At 33.9% G+C, this 19,052-nt stretch overlaps 4 protein-coding genes across 4 annotated transcripts; 2 read left to right on the top strand and 2 right to left on the bottom strand.

The window, feature by feature from the left end:
• Window positions 1-72: 72 nt before the first annotated feature.
• LOC123669410 (alanine--tRNA ligase, cytoplasmic) lies at window positions 73-3,995 on the bottom strand. Its single transcript, XM_045603016.1, has 2 exons — window positions 3,861-3,995; window positions 73-3,114 (listed from the first exon to the last, which is right to left on the bottom strand). Exon 2 carries the CDS (start codon window positions 3,099-3,101, stop codon window positions 195-197), a length of 2,907 nt encoding a protein of 968 aa, XP_045458972.1. The 5' UTR covers window positions 3,102-3,114; window positions 3,861-3,995; the 3' UTR covers window positions 73-194.
• A 3,413-nt stretch (window positions 3,996-7,408) lies between these two features.
• On the top strand, window positions 7,409-9,552 carry LOC123669408 (transcription termination factor 3, mitochondrial). Its single transcript, XM_045603014.1, has 3 exons — window positions 7,409-8,074; window positions 8,473-8,687; window positions 9,074-9,552. The coding sequence occupies exons 1-3, from the start codon at window positions 7,548-7,550 to the stop codon at window positions 9,349-9,351; spliced, it is 1,020 nt and encodes a 339-aa protein (XP_045458970.1). The 5' UTR covers window positions 7,409-7,547; the 3' UTR covers window positions 9,352-9,552.
• On the bottom strand, window positions 9,013-18,679 carry LOC123669407 (endoplasmic reticulum-Golgi intermediate compartment protein 3). The gene is made up of 8 exons (XM_045603013.1): window positions 18,431-18,679; window positions 18,187-18,345; window positions 17,964-18,100; window positions 17,825-17,898; window positions 17,515-17,680; window positions 14,844-15,033; window positions 9,597-9,798; window positions 9,013-9,507 (listed from the first exon to the last, which is right to left on the bottom strand). The coding sequence occupies exons 1-8, from the start codon at window positions 18,522-18,524 to the stop codon at window positions 9,372-9,374; spliced, it is 1,158 nt and encodes a 385-aa protein (XP_045458969.1). The 5' UTR covers window positions 18,525-18,679; the 3' UTR covers window positions 9,013-9,371.
• Window positions 10,373-10,900, top strand: LOC123669409 (reactive oxygen species modulator 1). The gene is made up of 2 exons (XM_045603015.1): window positions 10,373-10,627; window positions 10,700-10,900. The coding sequence occupies exons 1-2, from the start codon at window positions 10,497-10,499 to the stop codon at window positions 10,806-10,808; spliced, it is 240 nt and encodes a 79-aa protein (XP_045458971.1). The 5' UTR covers window positions 10,373-10,496; the 3' UTR covers window positions 10,809-10,900.
• Window positions 18,680-19,052: the final 373 nt, after the last annotated feature.

Raw genomic sequence — 19,052 nt, 5'->3', positions numbered from 1 at the left:
AAAATTAAATTGTTTTTTTTTTTTATTCAGATAAATTAGCAGGGGTCAGCTAGTTTTAAATAAAACACCATATATTTTTCAGAAACTGTACTCTTAGTAGAATTCCATATATAATCTATTCATAATAGCAATAAAAGTTACGATATTATTTTCAGTGTAGAAAAACGAGGATTTAATAAAAAGTAATGGCGATTTTAGTTATGTAATTTAGAATTAGCAAATTCGCGGGCTATCTTCATTGCTTCATCTAAAGCCTTAACATTGTTTCCAGAGGCTTGCGCAGATTCTGCTTTTCCACCTCCTTTACCTCCAATTACGGGCACAACAGATTGAACCCATTCAGATGCCACTAAACCTTTTTCATTTAGACTTTTAGGTACAGCTGCCAAACAAAATATTTTATTTGAATCTTCATCAACAGAGAAAAACATTGCAGCTGTATTAGGCTGTAGCTGTTTAACTTGTTTTAAAGCACCATCTAATGCTTTTGTGTTATTGTAGGCATTCAGATCTGTTACAATTATTTCCGAACATTTATCACCCAAACATAACTCTTTAGCTTTTTCTATCACTAAGTTGATTGTCATTGCTTTAGCAGCTCGTTCTTTGTCATCTAACTGTTTCTTTAGATTTTTAAGCATTGTTCTTAGTTCCTCTTTTTTCCAGTATGAAATTTGAGCTTGAGAAACATCATTTGTAAGATCTACGATTTTTTTAACAATTTCTTTCTGATTAATATTTTCGCCTTGTTCTTTAATGAAATTAGCGATATTATTTACTTCATTTTCCAACATGCTCATTTTATTATTAGCTTTTATAGCTTCAGGACCTGTTAAAGCCACAATCCTTCGGATACCTTTGGCAATACCTTCTTCGCTAACAATAACATATTCTCCTATATGACCAGTCTGGTGTAAATGAGAGCCACCACAAAATTCAACAGAAGTTTCGAAACCATTGGGCCCATCAGGATTCTTTTCCAACTCTTCTACTGGAATGCCAACTGACACGACACGAACTGGATCTGGGTAGTGTTCATCAAACATAGCACGAAGTCCTTTGATTTTCTTTGCTTCACTTAAACTGGTATGCTTTGCGTAAACGCGCTTGTTATCGTTTATAATTGATTTAATTTCACTTTCTGCATCTTTTATTTGTTTAACTGTCATAGGACCTTTATTAGTAAAATCAAATCTGAGGCGATCTGGCATGACTAGAGATCCACGTTGATCAGAATCATTACCAAGAACTTTTCTTAAAACATTATTAAGTATATGTGTTCCTGTGTGATTATTCATGACTAGTCTTCGTCTTTCTGTGTCTATATACAATTTTAATGAATCCCCAACTTTAAGTGTACCTTCAATTTTACCAATATGCAGGACATATCCTCCTTTTACCTGTACATTATTAACTGTGAACTCTACACTTTCATCATCAGATTTTACCATGTAACCTTCATCAAATATTTGTCCTCCCTGTTCAGCGTAAAAACTAGTACAGTCTAAAATAACACCACAATCCTGGCCACTTGTGACCTCATTAACAAATTGCTTTTGTCTACGTAAAGCTAACACTTTAGCAGTGCATGGAGCAAATTTATATTCAGCGTCTTTATCAGTTGAAGATGGGACGTAGTTATATTTAGGGGAATCATCCGTAACAGGCACACTACTTTCTTGTAGATAACTTATGGCATGTATGTCTAATGCTAGTAAATCCTCCTGACCTACATTTTTCCCTTGAGATGATAATTGGGATTCCTTCTTAGCCTTTTCATAACCTTCCATATCTATAACTAACTGCTTTTCTTCACACATTAATTGCGTTAAATCTATGGGGAAGCCATATGTATCATACATCCGCCAAGCTATATCTCCAGGTACAGATTTGGAATCACCAAGTTTTTCTATCGTTCTATTAAGCAAATTACGACCACGTGTTAAAGTTTTCAAAAACTGTATCTCTTCTTCATTAATGGTTTGAACTATAGAGTCTGGGTCTTTTTTGATTTCAGGGAACACGTCACCTAATAAACTCACAACAGTATACACCAATGATCCAAAAAATCCTGGTTTTGCATTCAGTTTTTCTGAAGCAAACCGAACTGCTCTTCTTAAAATTCTCCGTAGTACGTAACCCCTTCCCGTGTTATCAGGGTGACCACCATCAGATAACGCGATCGTTAAAGTTCTGGCATGATCAGCCAGTACTCGATAAGCCATATCAATACCATCTGTGTCATCTGCACCAACTTTACCAGTGTAAGGTCTCACTTTAGTGCCGTTTTCAATAGCTTTAAATATAGGCATAAAAAAATCAGTATCATAATTTGCTCTTTTATTTTGAATCACAGACACTAATCTTTCTAATCCTAAACCACAATCAATGTGTTTTTTAGGCAGTAACTTCAAACTTCCATCTGTTTCTCTATTAAACTGAATGAAAACCAAGTTCCAAATTTCAAGTACATCAGGGTCGTCCATGTTAACAAGATGGGCAGCATCTCTTCCACCTATTCTGTCATAATGTAATTCAGAACATGGTCCACATGGTCCTGTTTCACCCATTTCCCAGAAGTTATCTTTCATACTACCAGGTAATATATGGGATTCAGGTAATCCTAACTTTAGCCAAATATCTTTACATTCCAAATCTGGTTCCAATCCAGATTTTACATCTCCTCCAAAATATGTTACATATAATCTATCCCCAGATAGTTTGTATACTTGAGTAAGGAGTTCCCAAGCCCATGCACAGATTTCTTTTTTAAAGTAGTCACCAAAAGACCAATTTCCCATCATTTCAAAAAACGTATGGTGGTAAACATCTTTGCCAACATCATCTAAATCATTGTGTTTTCCACCAGCCCTTATACATTTTTGGGTGTTGACGACTCTTACATACTGAGCCATATCTGAGTTTGGATCCACAGATCCTAAAAATATTGGTTTGAATTGATTCATGCCAGCATTTGCAAATAGTAAGGTAGGATCATCCAATGGTATTGTAGACGAAGAATGAACATATTTATGACCTTTCTCAATAAAAAAATCTATGAAAGCTTGTCTTATTTCATCGCCTGTCAGTGATGTATCCATTATGGTTGTTTACCTGTAACATATGTACATATTGTAATTTATAGCATGTAACATATGGTACGCTTTCATTTCTATTTTATGTATGTTTATTAACATTACATTTTAATGACTGTAAAAAATAATAATAAACGACTTCTCCACTTTGGTGTTTATTGTATAAATAGACGTATGAGCTAAATGTGACTAATGAAATAAATGCTATTACACATTAACAGGTACAACTGTAAAAGATGATGTAAGTAATCATTCTTCAATGTAATATTTCATAGTAGCACATCTGTACGCCACATGATTAAACATAAGTAAATAATAAAATTAGATGGAAATTAAAACTAATTATACTACTAAAACAATTTATCAAAAAAAAAACTCAATTTGTATGAACAGATTTTTATAATCATTTTATATAAAGAAAGAAATAAATAAATGTAAAAACTGATATTCTGAAAACTATTACTTTTAATTAGTTTGTTACTTTTATCACTTTTACATGAATAAAGCAGCAAACAATATGTTTAGCAAAGTATTATAAGGTTATCTTAAAAAGCACACTTCTATGCTGTCTAAGTGAAATATAAGCTTTAAAATATTTTGATTTAGTTAATTTAAGTTTCTTTCCATATGGACAACAATAAATCGACACGGTGAAAGTGTCTCTATATAGGTATGAACAAAATTAAAATTTAATAATTAAATTGTATGACACAACTGATGAAAAAATTATCTATATCAATTATTATATAATAGAAAAATATTTACGTATAAGGCACTCGTACAAAAAATATTAAGGTTTTGAGTCACGTATAAATTGCAAGTGAGAACAAGTGAACAACTGCTTGTTTAAAGCAAGTTATTTTACTCTTTGACAACTGCAATAAGGTTACACCATAGATTATACACTTATCAGGGCTGCCAGGTGCACAAAAAGTGTGATCGTACGCCAAGTACAAAAAAAATCGTATTCCAAGCATATTCCAAGGAAATTTTGAAATAAAAAGATCGTACAGCCCTTTAAGACTAAGTACTAATTTTTTATTATAAATTTTCAAAATTCGTTTAGTTTTAGAAAATAAATGTAATAAAACTATTTCTTACACTCATACAAAATTTTTGTTTTAGTTGGTTTAAACTTCGTAAAATTTCTCGTTTCTTCTTAATTAATTGCTTAGCTAATAATTTGCCCTTACGTGTATCATTGGATAAACTGTTTCTAAGTTTTGTTTTGATTAAATAAACTTCGCTGAATGCTCGTTCACAATCTGCAATGGGGAAAACATAACAAATTTAAAGCAAATTGAGCCAGTGTTTTATAATTTCAAATTGTTTTTTATTTCAAAATGTGTTTTTTTTTTTCAAGTCGCAATTATTACCGAAAGAGTAAATATCTATATTATTTATATTAGTTTTGTTAGAAAGCATACAAATACAGCTTTTATATGATTATTCAAAGAGACTTCATTCAAGTAAAAGATCTGGGCACGCGTTAGGTAGTTGGGGTAGTTCTACTAAATTCATTGCCGGTGGATGACTTTTTTTAAATTATGAAATGCTTCCAGGTCATAGGATTATAAACATCGTACATTTTGTGTACGATCTTGGTCTAGCGATCGTACAAGAGTAAAAATGCAAAAAAATCGTATGAGTACGATTAAAATCGTACATCTGGCAGCCCTGACACTTATATACTATCATCACATCTATTAAAATGATTTATTACATACGTTTACATTTTAAAATCTGATAAAAATTTCGAAGAAGAAAAAAATCGATGAAATAGTGAGATCTTTAAATATATATATAATACTTGGTAAAAAGAAAAGTTCGGCCAATCTTTTGCCCTTCAATCTATTTCTTTGTCGAGACAACATGCGCCGCTTGTGAAACAGTCTTTCAGATGGGACCGATGTGCCTACCACTGTTAGATATTTAAAGACGGTTTTTATGTAATATTGGAAACTGAATTTTGTAATCTTTCCAAATTTCTAATGGATTATCGTTAAGTCTTCCAACAGGAGATATCAGATAAACTAAATATTGTGTGAGTGCTAATGAATGAATTAAATAACGAAATACCGTGTGAGTATTAATGAATGAATTAAGTAATAAAAGAGACAAATAATAATAATAATAATAATAATAATAATAAGGAAAGTAGTGATTTCAGCAGGAACTGCTGAAAATCACTACGGAGTTCAGCAGTTCCATCAGGATGCAGCTTGGAGTTGATAAGTGTGCGGTCGTGCATGTGGACAGGGGTCAGGTGACTCAATCGTCGCAGCTTAGTCTCGAATTAACATCATTCAAGACCCTTTCCGAAGCTGAATCTTACCGGTATCTGGGCATGTCACAATGCATAGGGGTGAAGGAAGTGGACATGAAACAGGCGGTTTGTGAAATCTTTTTTGGACAGCTGACAAAAGTTCTTCGGAGCTACTTGTCTGGAGCCAACAAGGTCCGAGCCTATAACGCTTGGGTCATGCCCACTCTCTTGTACACCTTTGGCATACTCAGATGGACTCAGACCAAACTTGACGCCCTGGACAGAAGAGTCCGCACAACTATGACGTACCATCGCGTGCATCACCCTAAGTCGTCGGTCATGAGACTGTACATCCCGCGGAAGTGTGGTGGTCGAGGCATGTTAAGCGCTAAGACCATGCATAACCGCGAGGTGTGCAGCCTCAGGGCCTACTTTGAGACGAGACGGGACAGCGCTTTGCATGGCGACGTTTCAATGTGTGACAAAGGACTAACCCCCTTTGCCTTGGCAAAGAGAATTGGCAGAAACCGGTCATACTGAGCACCTCTGACCGGGAGACCGTATGGATGGAGAAGGAACTGCATGGACGGTTCTACAAGGCGCTTCATGCGCCTCACGTGGACAGTAATGCCTCCGTGCAGTGGCTGCGATTCGGCGACCTCTTTGGGGAAACCGAAGGTTTTGTCTGTGCAATACAAGATCAGGTGGTCAAGACGAACAACTACCGAAAGCACGTCCTGAAGGATGACACTCCCGACTTCTGTCGAGCCTGTCGTCATCCCGGTGAGTCACTCAGGCATGTGCTTTCGGGTTGTTCCGCGCTTGCTAATACTGAGTACTTGCCAAGTGGCCAAGATTCTCCACCAAGAGCTTGCTCTTATGTACGGTCTCCTGGAACAGAGGATGCCGTATTACCAATACTCACCGGTGCCAGTACTCGAACGCGACGGAGTCCGGCTCTACTGGGACCTGCCTATCGCCACAGACAGGACGATACTGGCGAACAAGCCTGATATCGTGGTGATGGACAGGGCACGGTCGAGGGTATTTTTAGTGGACATCACCGTCCCGCATGACGAGAACCTCGTGAAAGCCGAGACTGAGAAAAAACGTAAATATCTGGATCTGGCGCACGAGATTGTCGACATGTGGGGTGTGGGGTCTGCTGAAATAATCCCTATCGTAATATCTGCCAATGGTTTGATCCCGGTTAGCCTCGCTCACCATCTGAGGCAACTGGGGATCCGGGACGGTTCGCTCGCAGCCAGGATGCAGAAGGCGGTGTTACTTGACTCGGCTAGGATTGTCCGCCGGTTTCTCAGCCTACAGCCCTAACCCCCGGCCGTTTGATCTCCCTGCCGGGGCGTATTCCTCCACCCGCTTATATTTATATATGTAAGTATAAGTAAATTTACTATATTATTTATATAAGTAGTTATTATAATATATGTATCTATTATGTATTGGGCGGGCGGAGTGACATTCAGTAAGATAATAATAATAATAATAATAACTTTATTTGCAAAACACACTGTTCCTAACATACACAATATATGCATATACATATAACATCAGAGGCAGGCATTACAATAAGTCTTAGGTCTAATACATTAAGTGAGTAATAAAAAAAAAAAACAAATAAATAAAACCAAATAAAATAAAAAATAGACGATAAAAGAAGACAGTAGCGCGGCAACAGTGTGTCTCACAAAAAGGTGGGACCTCAGCTATTCTCAGGACTAAAAGCCCTGACACTGGTTTTCAGGACCACCATTCGTTTTCCCATTTTGGCGGCAATAGTAAAAAGGAACAAATATAGTTACCTATTACCCATAGAGAGACAATCCATCCATTAAAGAATAATTTTTGCAGGTTTATTTGCCTCTTCGATGCATCAAATAAAAAAACATCGATGTATAGTCGATGTTGAAATATTAACAATACATCGGTTTGATTCGATGCATCGTTACTACTTCGAGTGTTTTTAATACATCGATGTCTATCGTCCACACCACTCCTGCTTTGAGTCCGTGTATGGTCCGTGTTTGACTTGACTTTGAAGTCTTTGTTTGAAGTTTGAGTTTGACGTGCAGGCAAGACCACTGCATATTTTATTTGCAAATTTTAATGTAAATTATTATAACCAACAACTTTCAAAAATATTTTGTTAAAGTAATGTTTGAAAGATGTGTACTATTAAAAGGAACATGACTCATTTATTTAGATCATTGCTTGTTTATAATACGAACCTAAAAATATGTAAAAACATAAGCAACGTCGTTTTAGCTAGTTCTCCAATTGAAATCAATTGCAACGAAAAGAACACTGTAACCGAGCCGGTGAATCAAGATGTATCAGATATTACTCCATACTTTCCCGATACTTTTAATATAGCAGCTTATGCCAACAGATCTGAAACGCTTCAAAATCTTCTTCATCTACAAGTTAATCTCAGTAAGATTGAGAAGAAACCACATATTGTAAACAAAATATTAAAATTGGATTTTGAGAAAGATATGAAAAAAAACATATTCTTCATCAAAGATTATGTTGGATCAGAAAATATTGGAAAATATATTACTAAAAATCCTCTTATTTTATGTGAAGATGTAGATGATCTTCAAGTGAGAATTAATTACTTACAGTCAAAGAAATTTAGTAATTTTCAAATAAACGAAATTGTTGCCAAAAATCCTTTTTGGTTAATGTTTAGGTAAGACTACTTGTAGGTATTTCTTTTACTGTGACTTTTATGGCTGAAATTTTTGACATTGTCTTATTAAGGTATAACATTATATTATTGCTCAAAAGCTTCTTTATTTCAAAATTAATGTTTGTAGGAACTTTTCAGATGTGTTTATATTAAGTATAGATATATAAAACTGCAACAATGTTAAGAACATTGATTGTAACATAGCAAATACAAGTATTGGCAAGTTATCAATAAACATATTATGAATAAATTCTTTCCATTTGAAGGACTTCAGTAAAGACAGGATCGTTGTGGTTTCCAGAAATGCTAACAAAAAGTAAAATTTAAGTTTTTATTAAATCTTCCACAATTCACCAACATGCCAGTCAAAATTTATATCTTTTCATTGTCTTTTTCAGTACAGAGAAAATAGATAAAAGATTGGGATATTTTCAAAATAAGTTTAATTTGCATGGTAATGAAGTCAGAGCACTTGCAACAAAACAGCCAAAAATAATCACATATAGTATTCAACACATAAATACAAATACCTTTGTCATTAATGAAGAGATGGGATTTAATGAGGAGGAGACAAAAAAATTGTTATTGACTACTCCTAAAATATGGATGTTAAGTAAGCGAACAATTCATACAATATCCTCTAATAATAATAAGTTACATACATTTTATATGTATCTAAATAATAGACTTTACTAGTTTTGAAAGTTGCCTCCTGAATTTAGTAGGGTAAATGACATTCAGTTGAATAGTAGGTAAATGTACAATCATAACTGAAATCATTATTGACTTAAAAAAGGAAAACTCAAATTAAATCTTCCTTATATTAATCTAATTCAATCTAAATTATTTTAAATATTATGCTTTAAAAATATATTATGTATGTATATTTATACTTTGAAAATATCACGTCTTTAAAGGAATGTCAAAAAAAAAAAAAATTGAATATAATATAAATTTATTAAAAATAACAATAAACTCTTAATAGTAACTTTGTTTCAGATCAAAAATCTTTGCTGGAAAGATTCAATTACGTCCATAATATTATTAAGATACCACATGATACACTACTACAGTCTCCACATGTGCTTTTATGCAGGAATTTTAGAGTGAAACAACGTCATATGTTTTTAGATAGTTTGGGAAGAGCTCAATATGATCCAAATAAAGAAAACTATATTCCACTTAAGGCTTTAATTGAAAAGTCCGATTTAGAGTTCTGCAAAGCTTATGCAAAATGTAACATTGATGATTTTAATACATTTTTGAAAACTTTATAATTATAGTTAGGTCTCTCATTTTAGCCTGCTTTCCCCAAGACAACCTTGTTGTGAAATGCATTAAGAGAATGATACAGAAGAGTGTCAAATATGCCAGCCACCGTGAATACACCTCCAACTATTGCACAGATATTGGTAGCAAAATGGCCAATTGACCTAAAATACATAGAAATAGTATTAATAAAACAAGATCAAATTTTATTAACTTGTTTTCTTTATATGTTATAAAATATATTTGTACCAACCTTCCTTTTTCAGTATATTTAACCATTAGAGGTGATAACTCATAACTAAAGAATGCTCCAGGCATTCCTGATTCAGTATTAACGTTGGAAACAGATTTTTGATGTCTAGTTACTGAGAACTGGTTAGTGTGAAGTACAGTGTTATCTAATCGAACATACATTGTTGGGACTATTTTCAAATAGTACTGAAACATAACAGCACCTGTAAAAATATAAAGAAATAAATTTTGCATAAGAAATTATATAAATACACAGATAAATAGATAACAGATATTTCTATAGTAATCTATTAAAATGTATAATGTATTGGTATTGGACTTCTAAACGAGAATCTCAGTATGTATCTAATCTTTTACAATGCATTTAAGCATCAAAGTAAAAATATCGAATATAATTTATTTAAATAAGTATTAAAATTTCAAGTGAAATTATTGAATTTAATTATTAATTTACGGTGCCAGGAACTACGGTACCCAATAAGCTGTAGTATTTAATATGTCGTCTCGTAGGTTGCAAGATCTATACTATTTTACTGTAGTTTGTGTTACAAATTTATTTTGACGACACGATAAATTAAATAAGGCAATCACATTTAACACATTATCACAAAATAAAGCAAAAATATCAAACTATTATTTTACTTCCTTTTCCTTAAATTCACTATTTATTTTATATCTTGCGCGATTCTTTATGAAGTAAATAGAATGAATATTTCTTAAATCAAACAACTCAAGTGGTAGGCTGTATCGTGTAAAACCTTTGTCTTTTACGTCTTTCTAAAAAAAAAAAAGCATATCCCTTACTTGACATTTGACACTGACGTCCAAAGATTTATCAGACTTTAGTCTGTTCCTACAAGAAATTTATATTTTTCTCAATTTATAGTTATTTTTTATAAGAATGCCAGTACCTGGAGGAGTTTACCAAAGCCAGGGACCTTCATGTTTCGATAAGATGAAGATGGGTTTCATGATCGGATTTTGCGTAGGGATGGCGAGCGGAGGCTTATTCGGCGGGTTCACGGCTTTAAGGTTAATTTTGTGTATTTTAATGTGAAATCTGCTTTAAAAGTTTGCAGTTGTATAATTTCTATTTAATTTTAGATACGGTGCCCGGGGCCGGGAACTTGTACATTCAGTTGGAAAAGTAATGCTTCAAGGTGGTGGAACTTTCGGTACATTTATGGCGATCGGAACTGGAATTCGCTGCTGACCTTATCTTTTAGTTTTTCATATTGTAAATACTGTTATGTTAAAATGTAGTGAAGCCTTGATTTAATTATAAATAAAGTTTTATTGTAAGTATTAAATTCTTTTCAAGAGAAAATACTAATTAAAAATCCCCAACTAGAAGCCTTTTTTGGCTACTATCATTATTATATCATTCCTTTCTGGGTTATGGTATTCGCATGTATAATAAAATCCCACAAACAATTTGGAATTTTCTCAACATAAAAAAGTTTTATTAAAAAAAAATTAATAGATAAAGCTTATTATTTGGGGCAGGATTACATTGTTGATGAAGATGTGTGGACTTAGTGATGCTGTATTTTATGCAACATGTTACTAATTTTGTACTAAAACACAGTTTGTATCTCATTTTTCAAAAGAGTAACTGTGGAGTTTCTTGCCGATTCTTCTCTGCAGAATCTACATTCCGAATCCGTGGTAGCTTTACTTTTACAAAAATAATCATTTATTTTAGAAAGTTTTAATTTATACAATGACAATTCGAAAGTGCTCTTGGGGCCTATTTGAATAGAGCTTTTTTTGATTTTGATATTATTGAATTAAAAATGAGACATTTTATATACTAGTAGTTGCCGGCGACTTGGCTCGTGTAGAAATTGATAACATTTACAGAGGGGCTAAAGTTGTGTTTCATCATCATCATCATTTCAGCCTATCACAGTCCACTACTGCACACAGGCCTCCACAAGTATGCGCTAAAAATGTTGTGAACTTATGTGTTTTGCTCATAGTCACCACGCTGGGCAGGCAGGTTGGTGATCGCGAGGATGGCTTTGTCGCACCGAAGACGCTGCTGCCCGTCTTCGGCCTGTGTATTTTAAAGCCAGCAGTTGGATAGTTATCCCGTTATTGGTCGGCTTTTTAACTTCCAAGAGGTGGTAGTGGAACTGTGTTATCCCTTAGTCGCCTCTTACGACACCCTTAAGAGAGGGGGTGGCTATATTTTTTACTGTCGTAGTAGCTTAGTAGTAGTTTTTAATCATTACATTATAGCAATTTAAAACCTCTTTTTATACTATATATATTATGATTCACGTTTCGTGCACTAGAACTCCCAGACTACTTCTCTCGATCGTGCTTCATGGAATAGTCGTGCGAAACACCGTTTTTTTTCAGACATTTTTATTTAATTTCAGTAATATCTCATAATAGTATATAGTAACTAATCTCCTATCTTACCACACATAATTTCCTCAAATATATTTCACCCTTTTAAAGTTATAAATTATCAAAATAATATGTATATTATTGTAAAATTCCAAAATAAACTATTTAACGAAATCTGTTCTTAGTGGTACTACACAATTAAGGACTTGTACAAAATCTTTTAAGACCTCTAATCCAGCCTTACTATCTCTGTGCCCAATTTCAAGTTTTTAGCACAAAAACTTACGAAATTTTATAAAATCTTTCGAGAATCGGCCCTGGGACAAAATTAGTTCCTAGTATATGTTTACTAACTATTAACTATCTTGCAGCCAAATTTCAACCTTGTAGCATAAAAAACGAAGGACTTTCATACTTGTAAGAGCCCTAGACCTCTTCAGCCCTATTAACTGTAATCTACCTCCCTGCCAAATTTCATCTTTATGCGTCCAGTGGTTTTTGAGCTTTTGTGATGAGTTAATGACCTAATGTTTTCATATATAGGTAAACTAAAATTTTTACCAGAATAAAATCTGTTCAGGATTGCATACCTTTACAGAATGATTTAAATGCTCTCAATGAGTATTGTTTGGGCAATAAGTTATTTTTAAATATTAGTAAATGCTGCATTATCTCTTTTAGTAGGAAGAAAACAACTAGTCAATATAACTATAGGATTAATAATTCAATCCTTAATAGAGTGACCGAGGTGAGAGATTTGGGTGTCTTTTTGGACAGCCAGTTGGTTTTCCGATCACATTTTGAGAAAATTACTGCCAAGGCGTACAAAATGTTGGGTTTCGTGATTCGCCAAACAGCTGATTTTAAAGATAGATTTTTAAGACAATACTTTTATTATCCTATACAATGCACTCGTAAGATCGCATTTAGAATATGCTTCTGATACATGGAATCCGCAATACGACAAATATAAGCATATGCTTCAAAGTATTCAAGATAAATGCTGTAAGCTAGGTACTCAGATATAAGTTTAAGACATCTCCACCTAGAACATTACTAGCCCTTGAAGCTCGACGTGAACACCGTGATATCATTTTTCTGTCTAAGATTTTAAATAACCAAATTGATTCCCCATATTTATTATATGAAATATCCTTCAATTGTCCTAAATATAATACGCGATCAAACCGAACTTATATATTTGCTATTCCATTCTGCAGAACTAATAATGCTTTGAATCGATTTGTCGTTAGGGCCTGTAGACTGTATAATAATAATCATAATATGCTAGACATTTTTCATTTAAAACCTAATATATTTAAAACTGTCATCAAGCAATAAAAATGAACTGTGTGTGTGTGTCACAAAATACTGTTACTGTAATTCTTATATTGTATATAATGTTGTGTTAAAAAAAAATTGTATTGTTTGAACAATCTTAAAGTTTGCCCAATTAATATTTGTCCGAAGTAATAAGTGAAAACTTAATTGGCTTATGAATTTTCTAGTTTGTAAAAATCATGTGTGTAATTACAAGCTGTATGTTTTCTTCATAAATAAAATAAAAAAATAAAAAATAAAATAAAAATAAAATAGATGAGACCTATATATTATAGAAGTAAAAAATATGACTAATTTACTATACCAACATTTCTAGTTAACAAAAACCGCCTAATACTTGGTAAGTAAAATAAAAAATGAGAACTTAATGAGCATAGATGAAGTCACTTGAATATACATTACTAAGGATAACTCGAAAAAAACAATTAATTAAGAACCTCCTCTTTTTTGAAGTCTGTTTATTATTATTAACTGGTGTCGTGTGCCAGTCACTTGATATGGAATAAATTGGCAGTAAGACACCTCAGTTTACACTATTTCTGAGCCTAATGGTAACACATACTATGAAAATCATTTATTTAATGTGATAGTTTTATATAACCTTAATTGACACCATTTATTTATTTATGTACGATTTTATTTTTGTGTTACCCACACATTAGGAATTCTAAACATTTTTGAATATCATATCAAAAATTAACCGCTCCAGCGGTTTGGTCGGCGGGGCGGGGTCGTCTCCTGTCAAAGATTTTCATTGTAATATGAAACTTACGTAATAGTTACGGGTTTCTGTAAAGAACTCACTATAGACGGCGCCACGGTTCGCTTAAACCGAATATAAAAATTATCATATCAAAAATTTCGATCTAGCGGGTACATCGTTCCATAGCTTAATTGGCTAGAGCGCCGACACGGTCAGTCGGAGACGCGGGTTCGATCCCCGCTGGAGCGGTCAATTTTTGATATGATATTCAAAAATGTTTATCATTTATTTAAACTACGAAAGCAATTACTGAATAGTTTAAATGTAAGGGGGCTATCTATAAATTACGCTACACAAATTTCATGATTTTTGGCCTCCCCACCCTTGGTCACAGCTGGTCATATTTATGAGACCCCCCCCAAGTAGTGTAACATTACATATTTTAGAATTTTATACTTAGAAATGATTAAATTAAAACTAAAATTAAGACAATTTTTTATTTCGATTTCAATTATTTTTCAATGAAATCAATATTAATCAAACATAGGTTTCAAAATTTACTAAACATTTACAAAATAAATTTGGGTTGGCACCTAATACTAGCATAGCCAGATTCGCAAACAAAACAATTTAAATTTTAATGTTTTGAGTTATACATTAATAGAAATGTAGTTTTAATTTAATGTTTGAATACTTACAATTAGATATATTACATTTTGTAATGTGATGTCACGATGTTTAGGACCCCTTCCCACCCCTTGTAACGCAATGTTACTTTCTCAACCCCCTTAAAGTGTGACGTAATTTATGAATGATGGCCCCCTAACTCATTTTATCAAATCTTACCTTCATGAGCTAGTCCAATTACACCATCGAGAGGAGCTGTGTTAGCACTTTTGATATCTGTTCCAAATGACAAATGTTTTATTATATGAGTTGTGTTGAATACTGATGATGAGAAGGGTTGCACATCATGAACATGGACATGGTTTATTGTAAAACTTTTGCCTGGTGCTATATGAAAACTTCCACCAACCTGAAATATTAACTTTGATTATATAGGTAAAATTTATAATCAAATTATAGATAATATGTATACTTTACGTAGTTTAACTGGATTTATTTGGAATGTTAAAATATAGGTATGTTTAGAAGCAGGGCATTTTAACATGTAAAATATAAGTAGAATTTAAGGGGCTTAAATGAAGAAAACAAATCTAATAAAACAACTTATCATCAGAAAATGGGCCCTAGGTTTAATTGCGGTCGCTGCCGTTTTAAATTATCTTTTTAAAAAAATTTGCATTTTAATTAAAAGAAAAATAATTTAAATCAGAGTCTAGCATTAGTACAATTAATTCTGTTTTATAATATTAAAGTAGAAATCATGTAATTCTGTGTTACTATTCGGTTACAACCCATTATATGTAACATTTACAAAAACCTTTTTTAAATGAATTCAGGCCATAGATCTGCCGTATGATTTACTAACTTTCCCTAGGCCCAACTCACATGTGCCTCCCGGATGGTGTTTAATGAGTAGCAACACCGAGCAACAGGCAGCGGTAAATAACCTGTCTATAGGCATTCGCAAGCCTCGGAAGGATTAAATCTCTTCCAATAGTGCGACAACGGCACCGTAAACGGCAAAAATTTAATATGGAATTATGAGTAATAGTGATGACGTTTTGTCAAGCGATCCCGCTAACACCCGGCGCTCGCAGAAACCCGGGCTTACGAGTGTGAAATTTGTTACCAAAGTCGAGTGTGAAATTGGTTACCAAGAGGTGGGCGACCAGGCCTCTGTGATGAAGAATGCTACTGGCAGAACTAAAAGAAATCTTATGCAGCAGGTGTTTCATCCGAGCCTCTTTACCTTAAGGCCTAGATCGTCCTCACTATCAGAATCACATATATCTAACGAAAAAGCCATCTCAATCAAAGGGTATAATAATATATATCACACCAATCATCCTGATGGAACATCACACGCTGGAACTGCAATTATAGTAAAGGAAAGCATCAAGCAGCATCCTTTCTTAAACTTTGGACGTACATAACTACAAGCTACTGTAGTATCAATAGACGTCTGGCAAGATCCGCTAAACATCGCTGCAGTATACTCCCCGACTCGCCACATAGTTGATGAACAGATTATATTGACACTCAATATATTGACACCAACTTACTGGCCATCTGACCCCAATAAAACACCTGACCTGATCGATTTCTTTATTTCCAAAGGAATATCGGGGTGGTACACAAAAATCGAATCATAGCTAAACGGCAGTTCGGATCATACACCAGTGATATGCACATTGAGCACTGGAGTTATTTGGAAGGAACCACGCGAGATGCTATATAACCAAAGAACTGACTGGCACTCTTTCCAAAACTTTATAACAGAAAATACGAACTTGCAAATACCACTGAAAACAGAGTAAGACAGAAAACGCTGCATAGTATACAACTAACTCAATCCAATTAGCGGTTTGTAAGTCCACTCCATACAGTTCTCAGATACAAACTTATACATTGGAAATACGAGAAATGATATCTGCAAAACGTTGACTAAGACGACATTGGCACACAAGCAGGAAATCACATAGTAAAAAGGGGTCCAATAGGGCGCAAAAGGAATTAAAGAGAATACTTAAGGAATACAATGATGTCACTGCGAGATAAAGTAGTCTTTATCACCTCATAAAGCAGATGACTACTCTCTCTGTAAAATCATCATCATCATCATCATTGGCCTTAGTCCGTCTATTGCAAACAATTTAAACAGTGTCAGACAGACACTGTGTCGCCTAGGACACTCTTCAGGAAAACGCAGATTTGCCTAAGCTCTGCGCCACCCTCTCGACCTCACTGGCTAGGCCCACAGGAACGTCGATAAGTGTGGAGCCAGTTCGGCTGCAAAAGTCTTTCGCATTTTAGAGCTATGCCACGAATGCTTGACGGAGACTCCATTGCGGGTTTCAAATGAAGTTTTCCTTCTCCAAGACCCTGATGATTTTGAGCCAGGTTTATCCCTCGGTCACCTTTTACGACCCCTACGGGAAGGAAGGGTGAGGTGCTTTCTACTCGGCTGACACTACACGGCATTCTGTAAAATCACCAAGTCACTAAAACGACCAAAAGGACCAAATACCTCCATTAAAACAGCCTAATGGAGAATGTGTGAGAAAGCCTGCAGATAAAGCCGAGCTATTTGCTAAATTTCATAAGGACGTATTCAAACCAAATGAACCTGACATCATGTTTCTTGAGGAAGAAATTGACGAAATCCTTGATAGTGCTTGGCAAATGTCTTTGCCTTTGTGATTGTGTACCTCAGCCGAAGTAAGAAGAACTACTAAAAGTTTAAAAAGGAAGAAGGCATGGTGCCTTGGCATGGCAGAAAAAAAGAGAAAAAGGAAAAAAGAGGAAAAAAAAAAACGAATTTAGAGCATTCTCTTTTTATAAATGTTCTCTATTTGAAATATTTTAAATAGTACTCTATGTTGTATGTTACCCTGTTAACTTCCATGTATCCATAAATTTGGCAGCCTTCTTTAAGTGCTTGATTAGTTCTTTCTACTGAGTCATCATCTTTGCATTGTTCTATTGTTGCTAAGTCTGGTAAAGCCCATCGTCTTAGTCTATATGCTTCCTTTACATCATCACAAGTATTACAGCACCTTTTGAGGATAATATCTATGTTAGAAGTGACATATTTAGATAATGCCTTACTTATTGTGTGAGATTCCACAAGTAAGAGTCAATAAGCTAAAAAATTGTAATAATTAATCTTAGCTTTTAATCTGACAAATATTATAACTTACTGTGTTTCATTAAACGCTGCACCATAACAACTTCCACATTTGACTGTTGCAATCTCAGATGTTTTTTGTTTTACCTATGAATTAAAAACTTTACTTTTACAAATTTTTACAATAGTTATATTTAGAAAATTGAACTTACAGATGAAGAAACTGGAAATTCTTCCTTTTTAGGTTCTTCTATAGGGATACCATTTAGATCTAATCGTCTCTTATGGATGTTATGATCCAAATGAAGATGTTGTTCTCCTGAGGAATCCATTGCATCTAACACTAAATCTAAGAGTTTGACATTAAAAACTTTATATGTAAGTAGTGTAGTGTAGTTCACTTAAAATTATTGATTTATAATTAAATTTGCTTACAATCACAAGATATCCTTGGGACTACTATGTCAAAATTAATTCTTAATTGATGTCCCCGTGATGTGTCAACGAATAATTCTTCAGATATGTTTGGTGACAAATATGTGTGCATTTCTGATAGAATAAGCAAAACCATTACTACAGCTCCAGTTACGGTAACTGAAATAAAAGTAATACACAATTCTCTAACAGTTATATATTAAGTAAACTATACGAACTATATATATTGATGTATGTTACTCACTAACTGCTCCAGTAGCTGTTTTTACTCTAAAGTCCTCTAAAGTTTTGGCATAAGCATCAAGTTGCTTAAATTTATGTATGAATTGTGATACCATGTTGATCTACTTATAACTAAATTTAAATAAATATTTAATATTTTTCAAATCTATTGCTAGCTAGACGATTTTAGATAAAACTTTTGATGAAAAATATGAATTATGTATGGCTGTTTTAAGGTGTGTTTGTAATTTTGTATCGGTATTTGAAGTTGATGGTTGCTGATGTTGTCTCTTATGTCTTAAGTCTTGGCCAAATGTCATCTGTCAAAATCAATTGTACCCACGGTCTTATATACAGGTCTTGCAACGGAGCCCAATTTCAGTGGTAAGACTGGTAAGAAATAGTACTAAAGTGTCATAACTTTTCGTTCGCGTCAACGCCGCTGTACATCACTGCTATCGATAGGTGCGGTCACGTGGTGCGGTGCGCACACCAGTTGAGTGACGTTTCATTGTTATTGGTTATAATATATTAAAAAACAATGTGATACACAAAGAGATAGAGTGTTATTCTGTCTTGATGTCATACATTCATCTATCGTTATGCCTTTGGCAGCTGCAAATTGAAAAGAAAAGTACAACCAT

This window comes from Melitaea cinxia, chromosome 3 (genome assembly GCF_905220565.1).
Source record: "Melitaea cinxia chromosome 3, ilMelCinx1.1, whole genome shotgun sequence".
In the NCBI taxonomy this organism is placed as follows: Eukaryota; Metazoa; Arthropoda; class Insecta; order Lepidoptera; family Nymphalidae; genus Melitaea; species Melitaea cinxia.
This window is presented reverse-complemented; position numbering and strand designations above follow the sequence as displayed.